This window comes from Columba livia, chromosome 5 (assembly GCF_036013475.1).
Source record: "Columba livia isolate bColLiv1 breed racing homer chromosome 5, bColLiv1.pat.W.v2, whole genome shotgun sequence".
NCBI lineage: Eukaryota > Metazoa > Chordata > Aves > Columbiformes > Columbidae > Columba > Columba livia.
This window is the reverse complement of record NC_088606.1, coordinates 51,627,103-51,652,750: the sequence shown is the minus strand read 5'-3', so window position 1 is coordinate 51,652,750 and position 25,648 is coordinate 51,627,103. Positions and strand designations below refer to the sequence as shown.

Below are 25,648 nucleotides of genomic sequence, written 5' to 3'. Positions count from 1 at the left end.
CACTCACCCGCAACTGGTTTCTAACAAGCTGTCCCCAACCTGCAGCGATGCCATCCCGAAGTCTGCTATCCGAATGTTGTTCTTTTCATCCAGAAGTAGGTTTTCTGGTTTTAAGTCCCTGTGGCTGTAAAGAGAAGATCAAAATGTGAGTTAAATTATCCACGACAGCTTTTCCACTCCAAAACTTGTTCTTTATCCAGCATATCCTGCAACCTATTATATATTAATTGATGTTAGGGGTTTTTTTGTGTGTCCCAGGCAGGAGAACACACATATCCCAGCCCCACTCTTTGCACTACTCCTGACTATATCCCAAATGCTCACTCCTGATGAATGCAAGGCTGGAGCCTGAAGTGCCCTGACTGGAAATGAACATCTTCAACTTCCAGTGATACCAACACAATCTGAGGGAATGACTGAGGGAAATAGGTCAGGGGAGAATTTCAGCTTGGATTCAGGGCTGATATACTCCAACATATGCCAGCTCCTTAGGGTAGGAGGCAACACCATCAGTATATTCTGTCAACAACAGGAAACAAAATGAGTGGTATCTAAAGAATAAAACATCCTCGGTGTAAATGCTACTGCAAAAAGCCCCTATTAGGAGTTGTTTACATAGTCATATAGCTTTGAATTAATTTTGGGTAATTAGCTCTGATGGAGAAATCCCTTCAGCCCAGCACTGCTAATAACTGAGGGTGCCAGCAGTAGGAAGGAAGATAAAGAATTCTCTCCTTTCCATCAAAATTGAATTCTCTCATTATTTGACAACATGGAAGAGTCAGGCAGCCATGATCTTCAAGATGGAAACTCCCACTTTAAATCAAATGTCTAATACATTGACTAATTTGCTAATCTCCGTTACCCTCAGCCAACACCACTGTGCACCTGTGTCTGCTTCATAGTATTCAAGTCCTTTTGTACAACTATTACATTTACTTGATTTTATACCCAAAGACAAAAATCTTGCACAAAATTTGTGACAACTTTGCTTTTTTTTCTTTTTATTTGCAACTCTTGAAGAGTCACAGAGATGAGAAGCACTTTAGGCAGACTAAAGAAGCAGCTCTTTTATTGTTTTTGCTTATGAGTAGGCAAAATGAGTCTTTGATGTCTTGCTAACAAAAGCTCCAAATACAAGTACTTAAACCTTGCAGGCAAAACGACCAGCTTCGGTGGCCACTCAGTGCACAAACCCATTGGAAATGGCAAGCTGGTAACATGTGTGAGTGTCAGGCAAACAACACCCTTTCACAACAACGGTTCACTGAAACCAGTTACCCCGACCAGAAACCGAACTCCACAAAACAACCAGTGTCAGGATATCCTAGCCCAGTGACACCCGTAATGGAAGGCAGCCTTATCTCCATGCCATTCCCTCTTCACTTCTTAGAACATTTCTCTAGCACACTTCATGCAAGTGTAATTCTATCTCCATACCATTCTAGAGGAGGTCAGTCTCTACCCTTTCATAGAAACATGAGAGGCATGATAATGTCTTGGAAATTATCTTCTCTAATCTGAAGAGAAGTCTGGAATGATCAGTTAGAGACAATTTGTAAATAATGCAGATGAATTCTATGTAAAACCAGAGCACACTGTAATAGGACACCTGGAAAGTGTAACAGATACTTGCAAAGGAGACTTTCAACAAAATGGCACATATTCAAAGCAGGTACTGGTCATGTCCCTTATCACTGAGTCCTACGATTCCTTTCCCCTCACTTTTTAAAAAGCATAAAATTTGGTTTCCAATCTTGAATAAAGATGACGAACTCTGTGTGTTAAAGTGGCCTTGTTAACCATGGGCAAACAATCCAGTAGATAAAAGAGCAGCATGATTCAGAATATGTACATATTGTCATCTGACAAAGCCAAAGGTGCTTTATCAAATCTATCTTTCTCATAGAAATAAAAATTTTGAGGTAACTGGAGACAGAAGACTTATTAGCCATACAATAACTATGAAGATAGTAATAGCTACTTGACAGAAAAGCAGGAGATGAGTGACAAAGAAACATCCTAGAGGCAGTGAATGACCGGTTAATGGCCATGAAAAGAGCCCCTGGATGCAATCACCAAGGACAGCAGTCCTCGACAAAGGCAAGATTGTCAACATGTGCCAAATCCGAACATCCTCCAGCCCCAGCAGTAAAACGGAGTGAAGAGCCCACAGTCCTAACACAAGCTAGGGTAGCTAGACACTAATGAGACAGTAGTGTGTGATTTAATCTTTCCTCCAGCAGACATCCTGGACAGTTCTCATCTTGCAACTGGTTTCATTAATGGGGTACTGAGAAGACCTCATCCACCTGGGGAGATGCGCTGAAGTACTCCTGTCTGAGGACTAGGGGTCAGTGGCAAGTAACAGCTGCCTGTGAAGTGAACAGTGCTTGTTTGATGCTGTGAAACCAGAAACCTCCCCACAGCTATGGCTGAGTGCATGTCCTTCTACTGCATGTAGTTTTTCAGCGGTTATGGTTGTTTTTCAGCCTGGGTGACTGCTCCTAGCTGACTGCTGAACAGATACACGGTGTAGAAGCTGAGGGTGGTGCTGCCTGCGCCTGTTGTGCTGTTTGTGCACTGGCTGATATCATTCATACATGTTCAGTCTATACCAGGCATACTGCTGACATGTGTCTTTTGTACCTAAAACCTGAAATTCTTTGCTTATCCTAAAATTGTGTACTTTTTTGAGAGAGAAGAAAACTTGAAGGAATGCTCAAGGCATAGCATGACCTAAGCACAGGATGTCCACAAGGGTTTACCCAGCCTGGATGCTGGAGAATGAAAATGAGTACAGTATTTACTGGTGGAAAGAAGTCTCTTTCTACCCATTTCATTCTGCCTTTCCATCAGGTGGACTCCACAACACAGACAGTTTTAGGCCTGGGATTTTAGCAGGATCAAGTGGGAAAATGAGTTTCCCATAAGGTGGGAAATATAATCAGGTTTTTTGTAGAGAGCCACTGCAAGAGAGAGAGGAAAAAGGGGGTGCAATCATCCACATTCCAAATGTGGAGTAAGCTTCTCCTCACTGTGCTGTGCAATGCTGTTCCATGAATGATCAATCTACATGGGCTGATGTAGGTCTTTAGGCAGAGGTCCTGACCCACCTCCCAGAGAGCATTTTGAAATTGGGATTGAAATTGAAATTTTAAGTTGGGATCTGGGGATTCACAGGACTGGGACAGTATGTGTGAAAGGAAATCTGGAGTGGCAACAGACCTTGAAGATTTTCTTTCTTTTTTGCCCTCCAGATGCTCACTAAAATAAACCAAGAAAAAGTATCAGCTCTTCACTATAGCCCACTGAGGAGAGTGTGGACTCTGTTGAGAATTGTTAAGTTTATTGCTACCTGGGTCCTAAAATACAAGAACTGTCATACGGAAGTTTTGCATCTCTCTGACCCTTCTCCATCCCTCTTTCAAAATGGCCCTAGTGCCCAGTATGGATGGCTAGCACAGGAATTTCATGGCAGAGCCTGGGTATTTTCTTTGTACTGCAGCAGCATTCCTTTCACATGCCAGTGGGATTGGGCAGTGCTTGCACATTCAAACACAAGAGAATTTTATGCCCCAATGAAAATTTTAGTCTGGCTGGAATGTTCCTCTGCTATCCATCTTTGGACCACTTTGAATTTGCTGAAGAAGCATCCTGGAGATAGAAGTCAGGCCAAGAATCTGCACCAGAGTGGCAGAACCAGCACCACTGCCACTGGGAATGAGCCTTCCTCTCTGCATTTGCATTTCCCATCTTTGTATTGCCAGCTTTTCAAATGCCAGAGGGAAGGGAGAGGAACATATGGGAATAGGGAAGGCTTGTTATAATTTACCTAAGAGCCCAGCAGCCTGGACAGCCTCATGCATTCATATTTGGAAAGAAGTCTCTTGTGCCAAAATGAAACAAAACAAAACAAAATGAAAATCCCACTGTATGTGGTAATTACTTGGCATTAATGGAACATTGCAGAGTAAATGCATTTAATTTGGTCTCATTCCAGTTGATCTCTCTAACTCTCCATGTCTTATATGACCGCATCAACTCCTCTCTCTGCAGGTGAACAGAGGACTCGTTACCCTTTTGTTGTTCTAAAGGCTTTAAAGCTGTAGGGGCTTTATCACGTGGGTGGAAAATCAGAAGAGAAGCAAGCAGCTTCTTTAGTGACAAACACAGCAAACTCTCCTATTGAGCCCCCCATATGTTGAGAAAGAATATGAAATGCAGCACTGCAGAAGAAGTCAGAGCAAGCCTCATTCAGAGTGGCCACAGGCTGCCCAGAGCTCCTCAGCCAAGAGAAAGGAACAAGAAGTTAGTCCCAGGAGCCTGCACTGGCAGGCTTTTGAAGGGAGAACATGTGAGCGAAAGGGAGCCATTAAACAAGCCATGACAGTGGAAGCACACACTGTCAGACTCTCCACAGCATCCCTCTATTACAGATTACAACAAAGGCTTTACAATTCCCTTGAAGCACAAAATGGGTCCAGAGAGAGGTCCTATGGAAATGGGCACAGATGCTGGAGGTGGTGCATAGAAAATGAAAGGCACACATATTGATTAACATGTTCCAGTTTCCCACTTACACATGTGCCATGCTTTCTGCTTGCTCGCAGTGATGCTATTCAGACAGCTCCTCTAGCTCCCTCCGTTGCCTTTCTAGTCCATCCTCCTACTCTGGGAATATCCCTGTATCTGTACTGCAGGCAATTGCAGCAAACATAAAAAAAGAAGTAAAACATTCTCTCCCTGTAACCCAAGGTTAGCAGAAGATTTTTGGTGTAGTGACAGACTCCAGATCTTGGATTCAAAGGAGCTATGTCAGCAGGCACGACATGATGAACTATCCCATTATTTTAAAGTGATTTTTGAGCTGAAACGTTCATATCAGTTTCTATGACAACTCATTGTAGGTCACAGATTTCTAACCCAAGAAACCTCCTAATTGCAGTAGTTGCAGGTCATTTGTACTAATCAAATTGTTGGCTACTTTGCAAATGCTTTTCTTACTGACCCCAAACTCCCAGAAGGGCCAGACCACAGAATAATTCTTCTTCAGTATGCCTCTTAAAAGTGCCTGATGTGATGCAAATAATTCATCAGTAATAATTGATAGTATGAGAAGCAATATTTTTAATTTTCTTGAGCAGAAAAAGCTTTTCATCTTATTTTCTCTTGCTTCTGCAAATCAGATCTGAATGTGTAACTTGAGTCTACCTACAGAAGAATCTTTGTTTAAAGTCATTGTGGCTATACTCAAATTTAGCAAATTTTCAGAGAATTGTGCAGAACAAGTAAATATAATTATAGCAAGGAAAAAGGAAAACATCTATAAACATATCAGGAGACCTGGAAAAGGGACTGCATGCATAAAACCTTGCTTGCTTTTTAACAATTATTTTCACTGATTTATTAAAATATATTGCTCTCCCTTAACAACATTGCCTCAAAAAATAGTCACGTATTTCAAAGACAGAACAGACTGTCAGGTTTGATCACCACTGCTGTACTTGCCAGAGAATGTTACCTGGTTATGCTTACAATAAGACTATGCCATTTTTGAGTTTCCAGTGGCTTGTATAAAGAAGTAAACTTACAAAAATACATGTTGTCTGACTTTATCTGAGCTGTTAACTTTACCTTTGGCACTGCAGCCACCGTACCTGATGGGTTTTCTCCATTTCCCTGTAAAATGGAAATTTGAAAATCCCTCACTGTTTTGGAGTGAGTCTCAGTCACAGATCTGAATCTCCTGGATTCAGGCAATGATTGGTGAATCTCAGCTCTCGACAGGGCAAAAAAGTACATTCCTCACTTCTAATGGTCTGAAAGAAAACTTGATAACCTAGAGACTCAAGGACCAAAAAAAAAATAAAACCAGAAACCAATCTTACGAAATTTCACAATTTCTAGACCGGTTTCACATTTGGAGGGCTTCAGTTATCATTTCATACTGTCCAGTTGCTGCAATCTTAAGTGTTCCACAGACCATCCCTGCAGAAGACTATAGCATGCTCCTTATAAATGAAGCAAAACAGAGCAGAAGTCACTAGGAGGGTGGCACTATCTGACAGAACATGGCAACCTTGGCATTCTTCAGCTTTCTCTGTTTCTTGAAGACATCCCAGGTTTTCCCCTGAAAGCATGCTTCCTTTACTGACAGTGCTCTGCAGCTCCTGCCTGCAGGAATATAGCAGAGATTTTGGCACAACTGCTGTGAAATCTTGAAGCATTATTTTATAAGGAGTCTTCCTCCCCCCGCACTAACGGGAAGAACACAAGGCAAAGTCAAACAAAGCTCTTATTCATTTCCTCAGCCCTCTAAGTCACACAATCCCATGCCTACGCATGCACACACAGACACACTTCAGCAAGAGCCTTGTGCGTACTCAAGCAGGCACAGCCCCAGGCAATGAAAGGAGAAAGGGCCCTCATAATTGTCATTTATCAATATTCATAAGGAACCTGCCTTAGTCCCCTCTTGTGCATACTTGGGAAAAAAAATACAAAATGAAATCCAACCAAAATAAAAATAAAATGAAATAATCATCTTGCTGCTCATTACCGCAGGGGATTTCCTCTCAATGTCACCACTGCCCTGTGCAGTAATTGGCATTATCTGTTATCTCTGAAGCCATAATAAGGTTTGCCATGGGGCATTTTCTGTAATCATATTTTTATTTGTCAGCTTGTGAGATACAAACACCAAATATGAGCTTGACCAAAGCAAAACCCCAACACAGATAAAATACGCACGCCGCCAATCCCGGCCCTTGCCGGTGATGTCACGCCCAGCCAATGAGGCGCCTGCCAGCTCCCCACCCGCTCCCACCCCCAGTGCACTGCAGCATCCCCTCGCTCCACAGAAAAGAGGCTCTTCCTAAGGAAAGCAAGGATTTGCAACCTACCCCCATACGTGCTCCTACATTGTTTCCAACAGATAATACAGCCGGCACTGAAATGGCTGAGAGCTCTCCTACAGTATAGAGGCAGGATATTAGAAAGGGGCTATTGATTTGGGGCACGCAGCTGTGACATCTTAAAGGCCCTGAACTTAGGAGAGCAGACACCCAGCATTTGGTGAATGGCAGCTTAGGAAAAAAAAACCAGTTATGTCCAAAGAAAGCTTTCTTACACGGATGTCCAAGGAAGCCCAGGCTCCTCTGCCATTTCTTGCACCACTGCTGAGCGAGTCTGCTCTGGGCACTGCAGCACGGTGCAAAGCCCTGGGAGCTGGCACAGAGGAAGAGCTGGAAGCAGAAGCAATAACGCTGCATCACTGAGCTAACCGCGCCGCTTGCTAGCTCAGGCAGAGCCGCAAGGTAACACAGATACACTGTTTGCAGGCTCCCACGCAGTACCTCTGCACAGTGCTGTCTGTTCACACCCATGGTTGCCTGTGGGTCCCTCTCACCACGCTCTGCTATGTATACAGAAAAGTCCTTAGACAGCCCTACAGTAGGTTACCTATAAAATTTCCCCACACCACAAAACCCCATAAATGATTGCACCTCAGAGTGAGTTACATCAAATCTTCCCCCACTGTTTCCATTAAATAAAAACAAAACCAGAAAGCTCATACTTTCTTAAAACAACATATAGACTCAAGCTCCAAGCCTATTCTGATTCCCTGTCTGAGCTGCTTGCTTGAAAACAACTCTCGGACACAGGTGATCTCTCCACAAAGCAGCAGCAGAAGCCTTTTACTGACGTGAGGATTGGGGAATCCTCCTTGCAGATTCTTTGATCTGGGAATCCTCGTGCATCAATACATTTTGAGCAATGAAAGCTGAATGTGGTTACATACTGCTGTGAAAGTAAGCCACAGATATTTTAGTGTCTTGGGAGGTTCAGAAAGAAGACGGGACAATGATACGGGGCTTGAGACACCAGGCTATCAATCTATTCTGCCAGTTGGTTAGAGGCACCCACATTTAGTTATTAACCAAAGTAGAAGCCTTCATTTTTCAATATGGTCATAACTGGATAACCTGGCTGATGAGATGATTTGTCATTTCACTGCCCCATGACAGGACAAGGTCAGGCTTCATTGCTTAGGAAAGCACATTAACTTTTATACTCACATACACACACACATACATTTAGGTATGCTCTGATTTTCAAAAAGGTTTTAATGATAACTGTCCAGAATACAACACAGAATTTAATATAACACAGACCATACAATCTCAGACCTGGAGGGAAGGGGAGCTTATGATTTACTGCTAACTTATTCAGCTCTAGATGCTACTTGAGTGGGAGTTGGCAAGGAGACAGGGGATTTACTTCTAAACAAGACTACTGCCCACAGTCCAATATGTTTAACAGAGGAAAATGGATTCCTCAAGAGAGACATGCATTCTGCCTTGGAATTTCCACACGCTGTTAAAACTGCAGAGGTTCTTGTCTGTCTGACAGGCTCGCCATGATCCTCACTCAGTTTATTAAAGTTGGCCATATCAAGAGGACCAGTATGTATGTGTATATATGCATGCTTTCATAGAAACTGCTATCCCAATGGAGATCCATAATTTTCTGGAATATTCATTTGGAAGAGTAAATAATTTCTCTTCAGTTGTACTTAAACATTTTTGAGTCTTCCTGGATTGGGTCTGTAAGTGTTAAGCCAAGCAGGGAACAGAAATGTGTATGTATGCAATCCACTGGTGATTACGCTGCCCAGTGTACTTAAAAAATAACAGCTGTATGACCTTACCAAGGATTATGCTCGTTATAAGAAAGTCATGATCACTCAACCCAGTCGATTAGCAGGCAGGAAAATTGTGGAATTTGCAGAATAAAACTTGTCAGAGGTCTCTGCCAAGAGAAAAAGCTTAGATCCTCTAGTTAGGGTACACGAGCTGCTCTCAGTTCCTCTGGGAATTTCTCTGACTCTTGTAACCCTGCCTGTGCCAGGTAGGCATTGTCCTCAGAGGACCTTCTCACCCAGATCTACCACCTTTGAACTGCCTCTTCTGCTGACAGTATACTCACCTTATTATACCCTCAAGAAAGGCTCTTATTTCCCTTTCCATTTATTAGAAATAGGCTATCTTTCAGATTAATAGTTCCTGTTGAAATGAGTCAGAGATATAGAGGGTGGGGGTCTAAGAGCAAACTAAATATTTAGGCATCCATTTTTTTGCTGTGGCTGTTTATGCTGTGGATGTCTGATTTGTGAACTCTCAGCACAAAACGGTACAGAAAATCACCGTATGGTTATTCAGAAGTAACCACACAGTGATTACACAAATCCAGCTAGTGCAGAATCTATCAGTGGCCCCCAGCCTCCTGAAGGTGGGCATCTACAGCTCTCTGTGGCTACAGAGAAGCAGCCACGCAGACATAATGTATATGGTCTCCCCCGGCCAACCTGTGAGGAGTTGCATTTCTGAGAAATAAACAGGCAGTTATGGGTCAGCAGCTATACAGAAACTCTGTACTCAGATTGATTATAACAGCTTGATTTCAGCATAATTGAAATTACCTAAACTTGCTGAAGGTGAAGGAGAAACAGGTCCAATTTAAAACACCACCTGAAAGCACAGGTTAAACCACACTTGATGGTTAAATCATATGATGGACTTAGTGAGTATCAACAGCAGTCAGATCAAGGAAATTCTTCCCTACTGGAAAAGAAATTAAAAGCAACAGTGACTCAAATGCCTAGAAGGGATTCAGTGAAGGTTGCCAAAAGCCAGCAGGTTTCCAAAAACTGAAGGAATCCATAAAATTACTTTGCTGTATTCATAATTGTCCCAAGCTTCTTCAGGAACTCATTTTCATAAAATCACAGAATCACAGAATGGTTTGGGTTGGAAAGGACCTTAAAGATCACCTAGTTCCAACCCCCCCGACACCAACAGGGACACCTTCCACTAGACTAGGTTGCTCAAAACCCCATCCCACCTGGTCTTGAACAATTCCATGGATGTGGCATCTGCAACTTCTCTAGGCAGCCTGTTCCAGTGTCTCACCACCCTCATGGTGAAGAATTTCTTCCTTATATCTAGTTTCAATTTACCCTTTGCCTTGTCCCATCACTACATGCCCTTGTAAAAAGTCCCTCTCCAGCTTTCTTGTAGGTTCCCTTGAGGGAACTAGCAGCTGCTATAACGTTTCCCCGGAGCCTTCTCTTCTCCAGGTTGAACAACCCCAAGTCTTTCAGCCTGCCTGCATAGGAGAGGTCTTCCAGCCCTCTGGACTTGCTCCAACAGGTCCATGTCCCTCTTATGCTGGAGGCTCCAGAGTTGGACACAGTACTCGAGGTTGGATCTCATGAAAGTGAAGTATAAGGGGTGAAACACCTCCCTCAACCTGCCGTCCATGCTTCTTTTAACGCAGCCCAGGATACAGTTGGCTTTCCGGGCTGCCAGCACAAATTCCTGGGTCATGTTGAGTTTCTGATCTTATTTTGATATACTGTATTCTCGGTTATTAGCAAGTGGCCCAAGAACGATGGAAATTAAACTGCTTTTCCTTGGTGGTTTTGGTTTTTCTGGTTAAAGCATTCGCTGTGAATGAATTTTCCTCCAGTGAGAAATGGACACTCTTCTTCATGATGAGTCTGTATCTGTGAATGGTGCACTGCCTCACAGACAGCCAAGAATTAAAAATCACATCAGCACTTTACACAATGCTTTTAGAGCTTTACACCACCAGCTACTTAATAGTAAGTAAAAGTATCAGGAAATAAGATCCCTTTATTCTGTGCCTTTATGTAACAAGTAATTCCTGTTGGAAACGGCTGTACTCACCATATTGAATGACTATGGCAGAAGTCTAAAGCAGAGATGATTTGTCGGAAGAACTTCCTGGCTTCTTTTGGTGTCAGTCTTCCCTTTTTTACAAGATAGTCGAAGAGCTCTCCACCTGACACATGTTCTAGCACCAAATACCTAGAAAATAACAAAGCCAGGATTTTGTAAGCACATTGTTGTAACAACTCCCTCACACACTCAGTTATAAACAAACACCTCTATTTACATGTGGTCAAGGAGAACACTTCTGGAAAGAGCAGGGGAAGAGAATCAAAATTTTAAAATCAGGAGTGCTTAATATTCTTAACAAGGGTTCTGCAAACTTCAGACATACCACTGTTGGATTCAGTGTTCAATGTAATAGTGAGAGATAATCTGGAAGCTAAAAATGACTCAAAAGACCAGGAGGGGAAGAAGAGAATAATCAGGTATAAATTCTGTGGAGTAAGATTGTGTACTAGGAAGCCTGAGGTCCCTTAAAACAGCTGTGGCAAAGCTGCACTCACAGACTGTTCTGCCTTGGACACCTGAAAACCAGACAGATGTCAACAAACTAGAGGGAATTTAAAAAAAAAAAAAGTTTAAATTATGAAAAAAGATAAAAAGAACGACACATGCAGTTTATACAAGGGCTTCAGCTTTTGCTGCTGAACAGCAGTGATTTGCTGGAGTAGCTGCCCCTCCTTACAACTCACACATGAAAATGTGAGACTGAGTGAAGGAAGGCAGCACAACAGGGACCTTGGAGTGAGAGAGGAAACCTCACATAGCGCTCCTGGCAGTCATAGAGAGGAGCATGAAATCTTCTGGAAAGACAGGACTTGCCATGGATGGACTGTCTTGTTCTTGTAAGTAGGACTAATAAAAGGCAACCAAGCAGAGGAAAACTTAGTATAAATCTCTGGAAATGTTGCCTAATAGTGGGAATGAAATAGTTTCCCCAGGGAAGTGGCAGGAACACTGTAAACTGAACCATTTTAAAATAAACCAGATATAAAATGGACTAAGCAATAGACTTCTATTGGCAAGAGGATTGCCTGAAACCTCCATGGACTTTTTCCAACTCCTTTGTGATTTTGTATTCTACTGTCTCCTTGTTTGTTTGCCCAACATATATTATTTTAATATAGAATGAATAAATTATGCAGTCAAGTTACTTATTCATAATCTGAAATGACAAGTATAAACAACAAATTACTATTACTTTTTACTCAAAAAACACTTTTGTTCTTTGGTTCTGTTAGCTGGTTTAAACCTTGGAAGAGAGGCAGAAACCTGTACTCCTCTCTTACTGCCTCCCTCCTCTGAAGTGAGTTTCAGGGTTGCACAGCAAGGCATGTGCTCTGAAAGGTGGTTTCTGTAAAGCAACAATGCAAAGGTGAACAGGGTATTCAAACATTTGGCAGTTTGTTTGAGAGACATCACCAGAAAACTTGCAAACAAGAATCTGATATTTTTTCAAATTTTGAGTGTACTTCCCTGTCCCCTCCTCCCAACAGTCCAGCAAACCAGGCTGAGCAGTATGTGCCACAATCCCTATCTCTTAATGTTTGGCTTTACAGCAAGCTAGTTTTATTAATAGTATTAATCCAACTCTTCAAAATTGAGTGGACAATTAAAATAATTAATCCAGGATACTGTCTCTTCTGTACCTCAAACAGCATAATCATGGAAGAAATTTCTAAATTTGAAATGGAAAGAAGACTATTACAAATCTGGGGGCTTAATTACTCCTGCTTTCAATGTTTCCAAAAAGATGGAAAAGTAGGAGCAAAGCTGTTCTGAGGAAAGTAAGACTGGCTTAATAATAATGGCATTAGCTTTGTAGTTGCAAAAGTGTGACCTGAGCTCCAGGTCCATCATCAGCTCCTGTGTGACTTCCACGTGTCTGCTCCCAGTCAGCACAAGGAGAAAGCCTTTCCCTTCTTATGGAAATGCAGCAGAGAACACAGCAAGAGATGGATGTTAATATTGTCTTTCCAGCTAAGTAAGTAGTACAAAAGCACAAAAAAGTGGATAACAGCAATGAAATTCTATGTAACTACTCCTACATCTATACAGTCCGAAAATTACATTTCGCCCTTTGAAGGCAACTGCGAGGATGATGTGGCCCCTGGTGAAAATGAGTTTGACAGTCCTGCTTTAGGAAATTAAAGTAGTATTTTCTCCAATTCTTATAAACATAGAAACAGATACAAGAAATACGGTAATACTGACCTCTTCTTTTTCACTAAAATGAGTAAAAAAGAGAAAAATCTTAACTTGAAAATCACATTTGCAATATGTGGGTTACTTTCTGTCCAAGAAGAGATGAGCACTCACCAGGCTGTCCACTGACTTCACCTTCGTAACACAAAGATCACCGCTTATCCACATTACATTTGTTGAGCAAGACATCAAACTGCTCAGAAGAAAGCTGATATGCAGTACCCATGGGCACTGCGGTGTCCACATTTTCAAATCCCAATCCTCCCTGTCCCAAGCCTTGACTAAGAGACATTCTGGTAAGAGGGTTTGCTATGTAATTCATTCTCCCTCTCATACCAGAGATAGATCTGCCTAACTATCCATTATGGCAGATCCAAGCCTAGCACAGAATCAATCCTAAAATCCCCCTTGACAGTTCCCTCTCACACTGTGCCCAGCAGAAGCTGGATCTTGCTCCCAAAATTCAAACTGATAACTGCTATTTTTTTTTTCCTGGGAGGCATTTTATGAAGATGATTGCAGTTACAGGCATACAGAACACCCTGCACACTGGTTTCAAATGCACAGTTTTGGAAAATTACAGACCCAGCATTTCTGTCACCCACAGCAGGAACTGCAAAGCAATTTATTTTCATCAACTTCATCTTATTAAAAACACTCAACAAAAATGCACTGACACATTTTATGAAAAATAAAACAAATTGAAAGACAGGGAGCATTTACAAGGTTATTCATTTTTGCTTGCCACCTAGAAGCACCAGATATAATAATGGAAATGAACAGGGGAGAACATTTGAAAAAGATTTGTGCCTATGACAAGTCAAGGGACACAGAGAAACACAGTGACAATGCACTCTGATCTGACAAGCCCTCAACGTGACCGGAGTGAGAAGGACGACAATCACATTCCCCAGTGGTCAAGTAAAGAAATAAATGCTGCAGGGATCATTCCACAAGTGCTGTGTGGTTATATTTCAGCTAGGATTTCTGAGTTCAGATTTGCAGCTGATCACCCGCCAACCCTATTCCCTCCAGCATGATGTGGCTTTTTTTAGGATAGCCCCCAACTAGGAGATTTTTTTATTAAACAAGGTCATAATTCATAACCTGCCTCCATCTCTGTGCAAGCCAGAGTTTTGCTGGTGCATTACATGCCGCAGTAGTAGTACACGTGTTATTTCCCAACAGGCCAACAAGAGGGGTTTAGACATTTCCAAGTGTTGCACTGGTTCTATTACTATATGGCTTATACAATCCTCACTTAATACCATATAGCTGTATCTATCTGTGTATGTGTGAGTGTGTTTGAGTGGCTCCATGAAAGAAGAGAATATGTACTCTGAAAAGTCAAACAGAAAAAGCAAAGGAAAGAAAGAACATTATTCCAGAGGCTGGAAAATAAGGCATGTAGAACCTACATCTTTCCTGAATCTGGCACAGACGAGAATCCAGATCTCCTGAGTCCACACCAGTGTCTAAAATCCTTTATCAAAGTGCTATAGGATTGGAAGTATGCCAGTGCCAGCTCTTGAAGGATCTAGGAGAAGGTAAATAACACGTAGGCTGTAGGGGAGAAAAACACTACCAAGTATTTTCCTGACTTCCCTTTCCCTTTTATCTTTCTCAGATATGACGGGTTCTCATGTCACTATAGTACTACTTTTCCCATTTGTTCTAAGCAAGTGAGCGAATTCTAAAAATCCCAGAACAGTAACCAGAACTAGCCTATTACATTCGGAGATGAAAAGTAACTTACTGGTGAATTAAGCTTTTTTAAAAAACTCCTGTCTACGTAAGACTGACAGCATTAGTCTTCCCACTGTAAAAATGTAGGAAACCCTGCTCTGTAATAGCCAGTGCAAGGAGGTTCAAGGAAAGGGAAGAACCAGCCTCCTGTAGTAATACAGAGAGGAGCTATATTAAGACAAAAGACTCTTAACACGTAACTCTCACAACTTGGATGCTCTGGACATGCACTAGCTCTTCTAAATCCTTTCATGTCACATGAGAGAAGCATTACCAGTATTAACCTCCTGTTCTTTACTGATAGGGAACTGCAAAGCAAAGTGACTTGCCCAGGGTGACAGTCACTCAGTATCAGACCTCGGATTAGCACCTGTGGTCCCTTATGCCTTCCAGTCCATGCTGTCCCCACCACCAATTTCCTCTCTGCTTGCGAGGGCACTGGAAAAGCAAGAAAACACCCAGCTTCTGACACTCAATATGAAGCCAAGTGCACGTGGTGTTACAAACAAACTCTTGATTACTTGTTTTCCTCACTAGATATACTCTTAAGAGGCTGCAAAAGTTTTCACAGGCCACAGCTTGCTTTCATAAAGACACCAATGTCCACGTCTTGCAAGATATCTCATATGCCTGCTACAAGCCAAGACACAAAACAAAAAATCTCTGGTTAAGTTTTAGAGCTTGAAGGAGAGATGACTTTGGCCTTTAAAGACAAAGAAGCTTAATGCTTAATACAAGAATAAATTAGTGTACTGGAGAGAATCAGAGAGATTGCGTGCAGCAGCATTTTATCTATGCCTTTTGCCATTTTTCTATCTGCCTCCCACCATCACCACCTCCTCAATCAAGCTAATAAGTTCCTAACCTCAAATGAACCACTACGTGTCATATCAGAGACATGCACACAGCTTATAAAAGTAAGCTTAGAATAACCCTAGACTCTTTTCTTTCTTTTTGGTTCATTTTATTTACTCTTTCAGGAACCAAAACAGTAAAGAAGTAATAAAGAAAACTAAACAATATAGCAAAGGAGGGATGACTTCTGCACATGAAAGAGATGGAGTAGCCAAGATGAATATGGAAAAGTGTGGTCTTAAACTACCTTTGCGCCCGTCAGATTCTGCTTATTGCAGGAACCAGCACAGACTCCAGAGCTCCCTAATTCACAGCAGCGTCCCCATGGTTGACTGTGGCTTGTTCTATAGCTTAGACTGGAAATGTAACAAAAAAACCCCACTGTGCCTGTCCTCCTTAGTACCCCAACTTGCCTGTATTCTGGGGATCACAAGATATGACAGCCCATCAGTTTCACATCATTCCTGCATCCTTCAAGTCACTTTATTTTTTTCCAAATCCTGCATGTCAGTAGGACTACTATAAACAGAGATGATGGTCCACTTTCCTCTGAGAATGATCTCTAAATATTTAATGATCAAAACCAATTTTGTCTATAAGAATAATATTTTTTTTATTACATCCAATAGGCTAACTACCTGACAGGGCTATGAGAATTTATGATACCACTACCATAAGTTTAAAAAATCACAGCTGTGACTTTTGCCCCCAAACACACAAAAAAATTTGCAAAATATAGACAGATAGAAATCAGTACTGTTTTCTTCCTTTGCTCCTGAATAAACTAAGATGTTGGTTTTCATTTCTAACATCTTTGGTTGTCCTGTCATCAGCTCAAAAACAATAAGGCTAAAACAGAACTCTCAGTCTTACCACCCCATTCCACTTCTTCCTTTCTCTACCCCTAGGGACAACACTGCTTGTTTGACTACAATTCAGGCTTGTAGTGCAGGTATTACCTTTGACTCCAGCTTTCTTCAGGTCCCTATAACTTGGTTGTAACTGGTATCTTTTACATGTTTTCTTTATTATACCTCTATGATAATGGTTTTCCTATCCACCCACATGGCTAAAATTTAATGTCTAATTTTAGCTAGGTATCTTGTATCTAAATTAATTCAACATCGCCTTTTTCACTTTGATAAATACATTCTTGTCTCACTGCCGGTGATTCAAAATAGATATCATATCATATCATCATTACAACAACATTTTCTTAGCTTTCCATTTTGACCACTCCCTCCATTGTCTCCTTTTTTTTTTTTTTTTAATACTATATCTAACACAAATTAGCTCCTTCACTTCTAGATACCTTGTAGGCCATTCTGTAACCAATCTAGGATCTCTTCCTTGGCCTTTGAGGTTGACTTCTATCTCTGACCAGCCTCCAAAGCCAGGTTCTACCATACCCTTGCTAAATATCCAAGCAAAGGATTCTCTCCTGTCACAACACACCCCTAAACAAGGAAGAGCATAATTATTAATGAGACAGCTATTAATACATCATCATTTTTCTTCAGCCCCTTCCTGAAGACTGTACTTTGCTGTGATGCTTGACAATCGCTTGGACTTTACCATCACAGGGCTTCCAGTGTTGCTTGGTGCTTTGGACTGTAAGCTGACGAGGGCATGGGCTCTGCTTTTGTCCCATTCTTGGGCACTGCCAGCATGACCAGACTGCCTTTGTGCTACAATACTATGAAGACATCACTTAAAACAGTAACAATGGCACTTTTGGTGATGATTTCTCCTTCCCATCTGGTGGACTACACCACAAGTTATTAAAAGGTGCCTTTGTCCAAGCCCTAGGGAGCTTTGAGGAATAACGCACAGAGCTCTCACTGAGGCAAGGGAGCTACGTGCTACCTCCAAAGCAGGACTGTAATAAAACAAACAGGCTGACTCTGAGCAACGCCTGGAAAAATGCTGTTAAAGAAAGACTAACTGGCACATAGAACACCAGGACCATGTATTACCAGATATTTATGGGAAGATAACAAAAAAAACCCTGAAACAAAAACACCAGTTATGATCTGTAAAGAATGAAAAGCTGTCTTGAAGTGATTAGCAAGAATGGTGTGAAATACTAAAATTCTTGCCAGATGGGATTGCCCTGCAGCGGCACATCACTATACATCCCAGTGTGGGTATGCAGCTCTTGCTTTCTCAGCCTTATAGATGAAGACAATTTATGAGACATTCATAGCTACACAAATTAGGTCCTCTGCAGCAATACAAGTTTATTAATTATTATAAAAGCATTAGATGGATAGACATCTTTAGATGAAAGCTCATACTGAAACACAAAGTATTTCAGGTAAGCATTATAAATGCAAAAAAATAAGAGTAACAAGATATACTCTATGGTACTCTAGGAATGCTAGCCAATTCACATGGCTTCTTGTTTGGGTGAGGCAATGCAGGTTTTGTTCATCAGGGCATGCGATTAGCTGTCTGTTAGGGAACAAGTTAATAACCCATTTTTAATTAAATGGTATGATACTTACACATATGATGTACAACCTCACTTAAATCTAACCAGGCAGGTTGGTCTTCTGCATAAGCCTGAAATGGACCTCTGGGAACCACTGCACACCACTGGGTGATGTTCTGGGACTTTTACTAAACCAGAAGTGAGACTGGATATTCTTGTGGCACTGGCTAACTTTTAGGAGGCACAGCTTCAGGTGTGCACTCCAGCAAGATGCAAAGCACAGATGTAGTTATATAAAAAGAGATACACACAAAGACAAGAAAAGTCAGGAGAGCTCCTGCTTGCTTCCTCTTTGCTCAGGAGTTTACTGTTTTGTGATACCTACAGGTAAGACATTTCATGGAATGACCACACCTGCTGAGAAGCTCAGCTACTCTATTTTATCACTTAATAGTCAATTACTGCGTGAAAATCATGGGCATAATTCTAAAACAGGGGAATGTGACATGGATCAAGACAATTTGGAGCTGATGCAGGTGTCTAAACAATTACCAAGGTCAAGGATACAAGACAGGTAGGAATCTCCTTTATAAAGGCAGATATGTCTATAGTTCTTTTCTGTCCCTATGTTTATCACTCTCCACATCTCCACAGAATCAAATGCAAACGGAAATGGCCGCTTCACAAATGGCATGTGCAAGGCACTGCCACTGATTTTGATGAATCTCAAACCATCTCAAAGTAACCCACAATCCCCAGCAGATTATTCACAAGAAACTAACCACTCTTTTCAACAAATTCAGCTAAGAGGTGGAAAAATCATTCAATTTCAAAGGTCTGGTGAATCAGCAAGGGTTTGTAACAGCAGACTGCTGAAGAAAAGCTTCCAGAAGAAAAAGGTCCTGGCAATTCATCTTCCATGCTACCACCCTACTTGCAAAATGTCCTTCCATACATATACATGAACAGACATATGTGTAGCAGCAAAGAGTTGCTCAGCCCAGATTGATATGTTGTAGTTCTTTGATGGCTTTTTCACTGCAATATTTTCTATTGATTAAATAATCTCTATCAGATATTAAGCCCCTTGTTATTGGTGCAGCCTATAAATTATTCAGAAGTTATATAAATTCTTGTAGTGGGCATGAATTTTTAAACCCTAATTTGGCAAAAGGCCTGGAACTCTATTTTTTCTGTTTGTTTGTTTGTTTTTAATTTTTTCGTCCCTTGCAAGAAAATGTGCACGCAGTAGATTTCTTTTTTTTTTTTTTTTCCCAAAAGACAATTTTAACTCATCTGCTTGTCTGAATGGAGATTGTATTTGATTGCTCATTATGTTTGGACATGAACAGGTTGGCGCTTCTGGGGAAAAGAGAAGTAGTAGGAGATGCTGCTGCTGCGCTTTGTACCTTTGATTTATTGGGGATGAAAGGTGTTTTGAGCAGTGCCTTCACGGTGTGTAGTCATGCATGCCAAGGCACTGCAGCAGCCTTCCTACTTGGGCACTTGATAGGGAATGGATCCAACTAGAGGGATCCTCAGCACAGGACAGGCAGAACTAAGACAACACCCATCAGCTCACTGCTGCAATTCTGCTAGCAACCATAGACGTTGGGGTTTTACTCTTCAGAGCTAAGTGGCCTCTCCTTTAACAACCAGGGCCCAGACACACGCAATGTTTCCTACCAAAGCGTGAAAGAGAAATTAGACACCTAAATATACCACGGCTCTGGAGATACTTCTCCCCTTGACCTTTGTTCACGTTGCAGCATGGCTTCACTACGGGCCTGTTTTCTCTCAAGTCCAGAATAATGGTTTGGATGGTATGCAAGTGCACATGTCAGGCAGTGAGGAGAAGATACAGTCAGGCTTTTTGGGTGGAGCTTATTAGGACTGTGTTGCACAGGGTGTAGTATTAATCATCCCCACCAGCTCTGTGCAAGCCCTGCTTTGTGCCAGGCTGGCACCCCTCCTGCGAGCAGGGACACCTGTCCTGGCTGCAGCATCACTTCCTCTGGCCTCTACCCAGCTGCTGGTCTCCAGGCCCACCCCTGGCTCCAAACCTCACGTGCTCTGGCATCACTCCTACAGCTGACAGGCTTTCCTTTGGCTACATGTGCTTGCAATTCATGACAGTACTAAAACTAGTGAATAGAAGAAGAAAAGGGGTCAAAGTAGCTCATTAAGAATATTTCTCTTAATTCTAATCAAGGCGCAGGTGGAACATAATTTTGTCTTTCAATCCTGTTCTATTTTCTTTTCCTGTATCCACAGCATCTGACACCTCACCACCAGACTACCAAGCAGCATAGCTACCATGAAATAATTTTCAGCACTGAGCCCTTGGAGCCGCTCCAGCTTTCTGAACCCTCCTTCTGCCTTTAGACAGGTTTCCCTGCAGATGGACTGAATGTGAAAGTCCTGGGCTACCATTAACAGAGGAACACGCAGAAACGTTTTTCCTCTTTCTTGCATCCTCTGGCACCTCACAATTAGTTTGCAAAAGAATAAACAGAATTACAGGAAAACCCTGCAGGAGAGGGCTGGCAGCATGAATGCCTCTGCAGACACCACCAGACTTGTTAGTCTTCGACTCCTGCTGTCAGTTGATCCTGTATAAGCCAGAAATGTGAGCTGTGCACAGGTAGGAGGACATTTTAATTTTGTTATCTGGCTCATTGGGAAGAACCTTCACCTCTGAAATCAGGAGGTGGTGTGTTGTGTACATTGCAATGAGGCTTGGGCACTTGGCCAATGTTAGCACTATACCGCTGAATGATGAGAAAGGGACTTGCGCTTGGAAAAAGAGCTGATGAATGCACCGCACATTTCAGAGAACAATATTCTGACGTCCACTCCCTGTCTCAAAACAGATTCTTGTTCAAAATGCTAATCAAGTTGGACAACATAGAGATTTAAAATAAATGTTCCCACAAAATTTGAAATCTTAAGTGTGAAGATTTGAAAATTAAGTGATAGAAATCTATGTATATATATACAAATATCTGTATGCACCTATAAAAATAAATTTATTGATATATACACACAGACATAAAATGCAGTAAATGTACAAATCAGAGATTTAAGAATAAAGCATAAGATTGCTTCCTAGAAAACCCCTGAGCCAACCACTTCACTCATAAAGGAGACTAGCCTTAGCATGTTTCCTCTTATTTAATCCTCAACAAGGCTGCTAATGAGAACCTCCTGCCCATTCACAGTGGTAGTGCTGCTAAGTGCATATGAACTCCATCTTCCTCCCCGGTTACCACACAAACACTAACAAGGGCCAATTCTCGAAAGACCCTTTCTATACATAGCACAGAGGAAAGAGGACCATTACCCAGTTCATTTACAATGCAGAAAACATATGATCAAAGGAGTGTTTCCCGTCCAATATGAATTACAAAACGCACCAAAACTTTGCTATCAGCTTTGTTACTGCTTTGCTCATTCCTTTAGTTTACGTATATTTCCCTAAAATTCCTGACTGTCTGAACTTGGTTAGTCGAAATGACTGGTGCACACATAAATTCTGGTAGCTCATTAATCATTCCCCATTATGAACCAGCAATATAAATTCTTAAACAACTCTGGGCTTAGCCCATACCAGGCTACTTTAAATCAATCTTTAAAATACAAGGATGCTCCCCAATTCTTGGCTGTTTTGTCTATTAACATTATATGATGGGAGAGAGGGAGGCATAGATTGTCTAGAGCTATTTCTAAATTGCCTGTTACTGTGGACTCCTAATCTTGCTTGAAGGCCTTAAGTGTGATCATAGAACAAATACAAAATAATTCAACTGTGAGTAATATTGCTAGTTTAGCCAACATAATGTATACCCAAGGTGGTGTATCAGCATACATACAGAGAGCAACAGTGCAGCTGTGTTTTCCCCTATGTACCTAGAACTGTAGTTCACAGTCCTACTATATAAGACAACTCAAAACCCTGGATAAAGAGCTGAAAGTCTTAAGGGTTCATAGCTATCTCCATCTCCCCAACCATCTTGGTAAAAAAACCCACCAAAAGACTGCTAGGCTTACACACATATGCTAACAGATTTTTTATTAGTAGTATTTTTAAAACTAATTTTCAGTGTTAAATAAACTGTGGAAAAAGGATTTGATTCATGGTTGCATTAGGAATCTGCTCAACCAAAGCCCCTTGTCACAAATTAAATCATAAATGAAAAGTCAAACATGATTTGTGAAATTAACATTTATGAACGAAACACTCCCCAGTGCTGCATCGTGATTAGTCTCTGGCATCTGAAATATCACCCATAATTCACAAGCTCCTCTGAAACCATGCAACTACCATTACTGCTGAGATGGCACGCATGATGGAAAGGTGATGCCAGAACCAGAGAGCAGTTCCTTTTTTGATGCTGGTGAGAACTAGAGGTCACTTTATCTTATTATTTGGGAAAGTACATGAGTACGCACTTATCAACCCCCACATGCTTGTAACATTTCACCCCTCCACAGGCACTCTCTTCCACCTTATAGATTTATCCAAGGCCATGGGTGTTTCTCATTTTAAACACAAAGGCTTGGCAGAAGCTCTGCATTGTGCCCTTTCTTTAAAATAGTGACTAATGAAAAATGAAACATAATTAACAGTCGTTGGCTCTTTCACAGAATCAGTGCCTTTCAGCAGAGGGATTCAGTGCCTTTGTGGGGAGATGCAGACAGCTCAATCCTACAGGCAGAGGAGCTACAACAGAAAGAAAATTTAGTGATTGTTAAAGACTAAATGTTCACTGGCAAAACCCGCTTTGGAGCCCCACATTTTTTAGAAGCCAGGATATCCAGATAGGGCTTAAAGATGTGGGATGCTTCCCTTTTCAAAGTGATCTTCTGCAGGGAGATACTTTCCTGCCAAGGAATGCAGTAATTTTTTTGAAATCCTGGTGTAAGACCATCCCCACCGCTTTTAGCACTACACATTCTTCACGTGGAGCAAAACAGCTCCCAAGTCTTTGGGGGTAAAGAAGGAGTGTTCAGCTCGGTTGTTGGCTTCACAGGCTTTCTGAGTAAGAAGAAAGCTCCAGTATCTCTATAACCTATCCCCTCACCCCAAGTGGTGATCACAGCCTTTTCTTCTTCATATATTCATACACTGCCTCCACCACCCGAGTATCCTACACCTACTTGGAATACATCAGCTGCATGCTGTGTTTATGCAAGGGTGTGTGTGTTGTATGTGTGTATACATAATGTACAAATAAACAAGGATGACAAAGAAGGATATTACCTCTTTCTTAACCAAAAGAAAGCATAGGGCCTCATCCTATCCCCCTTTAAACCAGAATACAGTGAAATGTATCTTACAAATAGTGCCTCTCTTTTTAGGGTTAAAAGAGAACTTATTGGTTGTAAAGCCTCATTTCCCTTTGCTACCCTTCTCCTGCATGCAGAGCAGGCTGTGGCAGGTCTGGGCCTCTGTCCTCAGCTGGGACAAACTGGGCTTAATGGAATCATGACTGTCTGTGCCACTGAGGACAGAGCACTCAGCAGCAGCTCAGGGAACATCTGAGCCAGGCTCTGCCCAGTGCCTGCACAAGCTCATGCTGGAAACCACATTTCATGGTGGATGGCAGGTTCTGCCCTGAATGAGAGTGGGGAATCCAGGAGAAATTACTGCCTGCTCTGCTAAGCTAACCCTCAGGCACAGAGGCCTCACTTCTTGGAATAAGAATTAACTGCTCCAGTAACAGGACTGGCTGAGTGGTCCATGAGGGATTGTTGCCTCCATTCAACTCACTTTCTCTGGGTAAAGAGTCATTACCTTCTTGTGTCATGACATTAAGGAGAGGTCACCAATGGATGGTGTTTTTTAAAAATACAGGGTGTTTCAAAAAGATGGACCCAATTTGAAATCACTGTATCTCTGCAACCACAAACTGCCCACGAATGAAACTCTTACCACTTGAAAGGGCAGGGCACAGAGTTTCAAATGATTACTGCTAGGTGCCTGTCATTAAACCATTTGTAAATTTTTGTGTAATTGTAACATGTTGCCATTGTGAAAAATACTGCTTTGAAAAAAGATCCATCTTTCTGAAACAACCTGTAAGGTGTTTTTGTTTTGTTTTGTTTTAAGCACTCGCTTCTATTTGCAATAACCTGTTAAAAAGCTGAAAATAACACTGAGTTCTCTACTGGGTTGCCCTTTTCCATTTGGAGAACATTTTTTTTTTTCCTGTTGTGCCAAGATTAATGTGGCATGTTTGTTTGACAACATATTCAACATATCTAGTGCCCTGTCAAGGTAAAATAACTCTGTCTGTGGACAACATCCCTGTCTGGCACTGGCAATGAACTGAAAAAAAAAAAGGCTTTGCTACTTAACTGTAACTGCAGAACCATCAGGAGATTTCAGCAGCTCTTAAAACCCAAAACTCTTATTGATGGGGCAAATTTAAAATACTGTTAGTCAGAGTCAAGGGTTTCAATGAAAACTATCAGGCAAGGGAGGTTATCAAAATTATTCACTGTAACAGGCTGTTATAGTGTTTATTCAAAATGGTTCCAGATCTTAGAGGTTCCTCCACTCTTGCTGTTTAAGAGAAAACATTGGTTTGTCCTCTACCCTACATTTAAGTAGGAAAAGAAACACCATATAAGTTAAGTACAGAGAAGAAAATGAGAAAAACCGAAGAAATAAGGACTGTTCCTTACTTATCCAAGTACCAGATATCTCATGGACACTAGCTGGGGATGAAAACACACCCTGCTCCGTTCTATCACAAATGTTAGCAAGTTCCAAACCCCTCCTCTCCCTCCCTTCCCCATTCTCTGGCAAAAGCCAGTAATACCTACAAATATTTTTTATTTTCGTAAACATCATGCAGCTTTAAAACATGTGGATGTTCTATCAACTTCAGGATGGCTATTTCCCGCTCCACCTGGAAGAAACAAAAAGAAATAGAGAAGATTAGAAGCTTGGTCTTGGAATACGTTAGATATCATCACACATTTTCTTCCTATTTATCCATTTTCTGCTTCTCTTTATATGCAGAGGATATGAAAACTTACAACAATATATCAAGTTTAGCACTCACATAAGTCAAGAAAAAATAAATTTATTCAGCCTCAGCACTCTCTGACCTGCTGGACAGAAAACCAGCAAAATTTCAAGGTTGAAAGAAAATTCCCGAATTTACTAAAGGGAGTTAGCTGTAGGAGTTATATGAGCATTCAAGGCTGTTCCTGCCCCACAACCCAAAGCCAATGACATATTCTCAAAGTACAGAAATTGTAAGATGTTATTTAGGGCTCTCCTGACCTCCAACAAGCACAGGTGTAGCCATGCTGTACTATGTATTGCATACTCAACTAATATTAGAAAATCCCCATCCTGAAGAATTTGCAGTGTATGTAGGGGAAACAAAGAGTGGAAGACAGCAGCTTGATTTTATAGCTGCAGAACTGAGACACAGAAGGGGAAAGAAATATAAGAAGTGACAAAAGAAGTACAAGGCACAACAAGAAATTAAACCCGATTACTGGAGACGCAGTGTTCAGAGCCTTAAGCGTAAGACTGTGTTTTCTCTCAATTCCCAATCTGTCCTAGCATGGCTACTTCGAAGAGCATGTCTTCAATGCGGAGTTAACAAGTCGTGACTAAATCTCTATA

General features: G+C 41.5%; 1 protein-coding gene across 25 annotated transcripts in view; it reads right to left on the bottom strand.

Annotated features, from left to right (window-relative positions):
• Positions 1 to 25,648, bottom strand: part of BRSK2 (BR serine/threonine kinase 2) — a 318,684-nt gene that overhangs the window by 83,392 nt on the left and 209,644 nt on the right. For all 25 annotated transcript variants that reach the window (XM_065065085.1, XM_065065095.1, XM_065065089.1 and 22 more), the window contains 3 exons: positions 24,832 to 24,917; positions 10,755 to 10,895; positions 8 to 124 (listed from right to left, as the gene is read on the bottom strand). In XM_065065085.1, the coding sequence (XP_064921157.1) occupies positions 8 to 124; positions 10,755 to 10,895; positions 24,832 to 24,917 (344 nt within the window). The remainder of the gene's footprint in view (positions 1 to 7; positions 125 to 10,754; positions 10,896 to 24,831; positions 24,918 to 25,648) is intronic.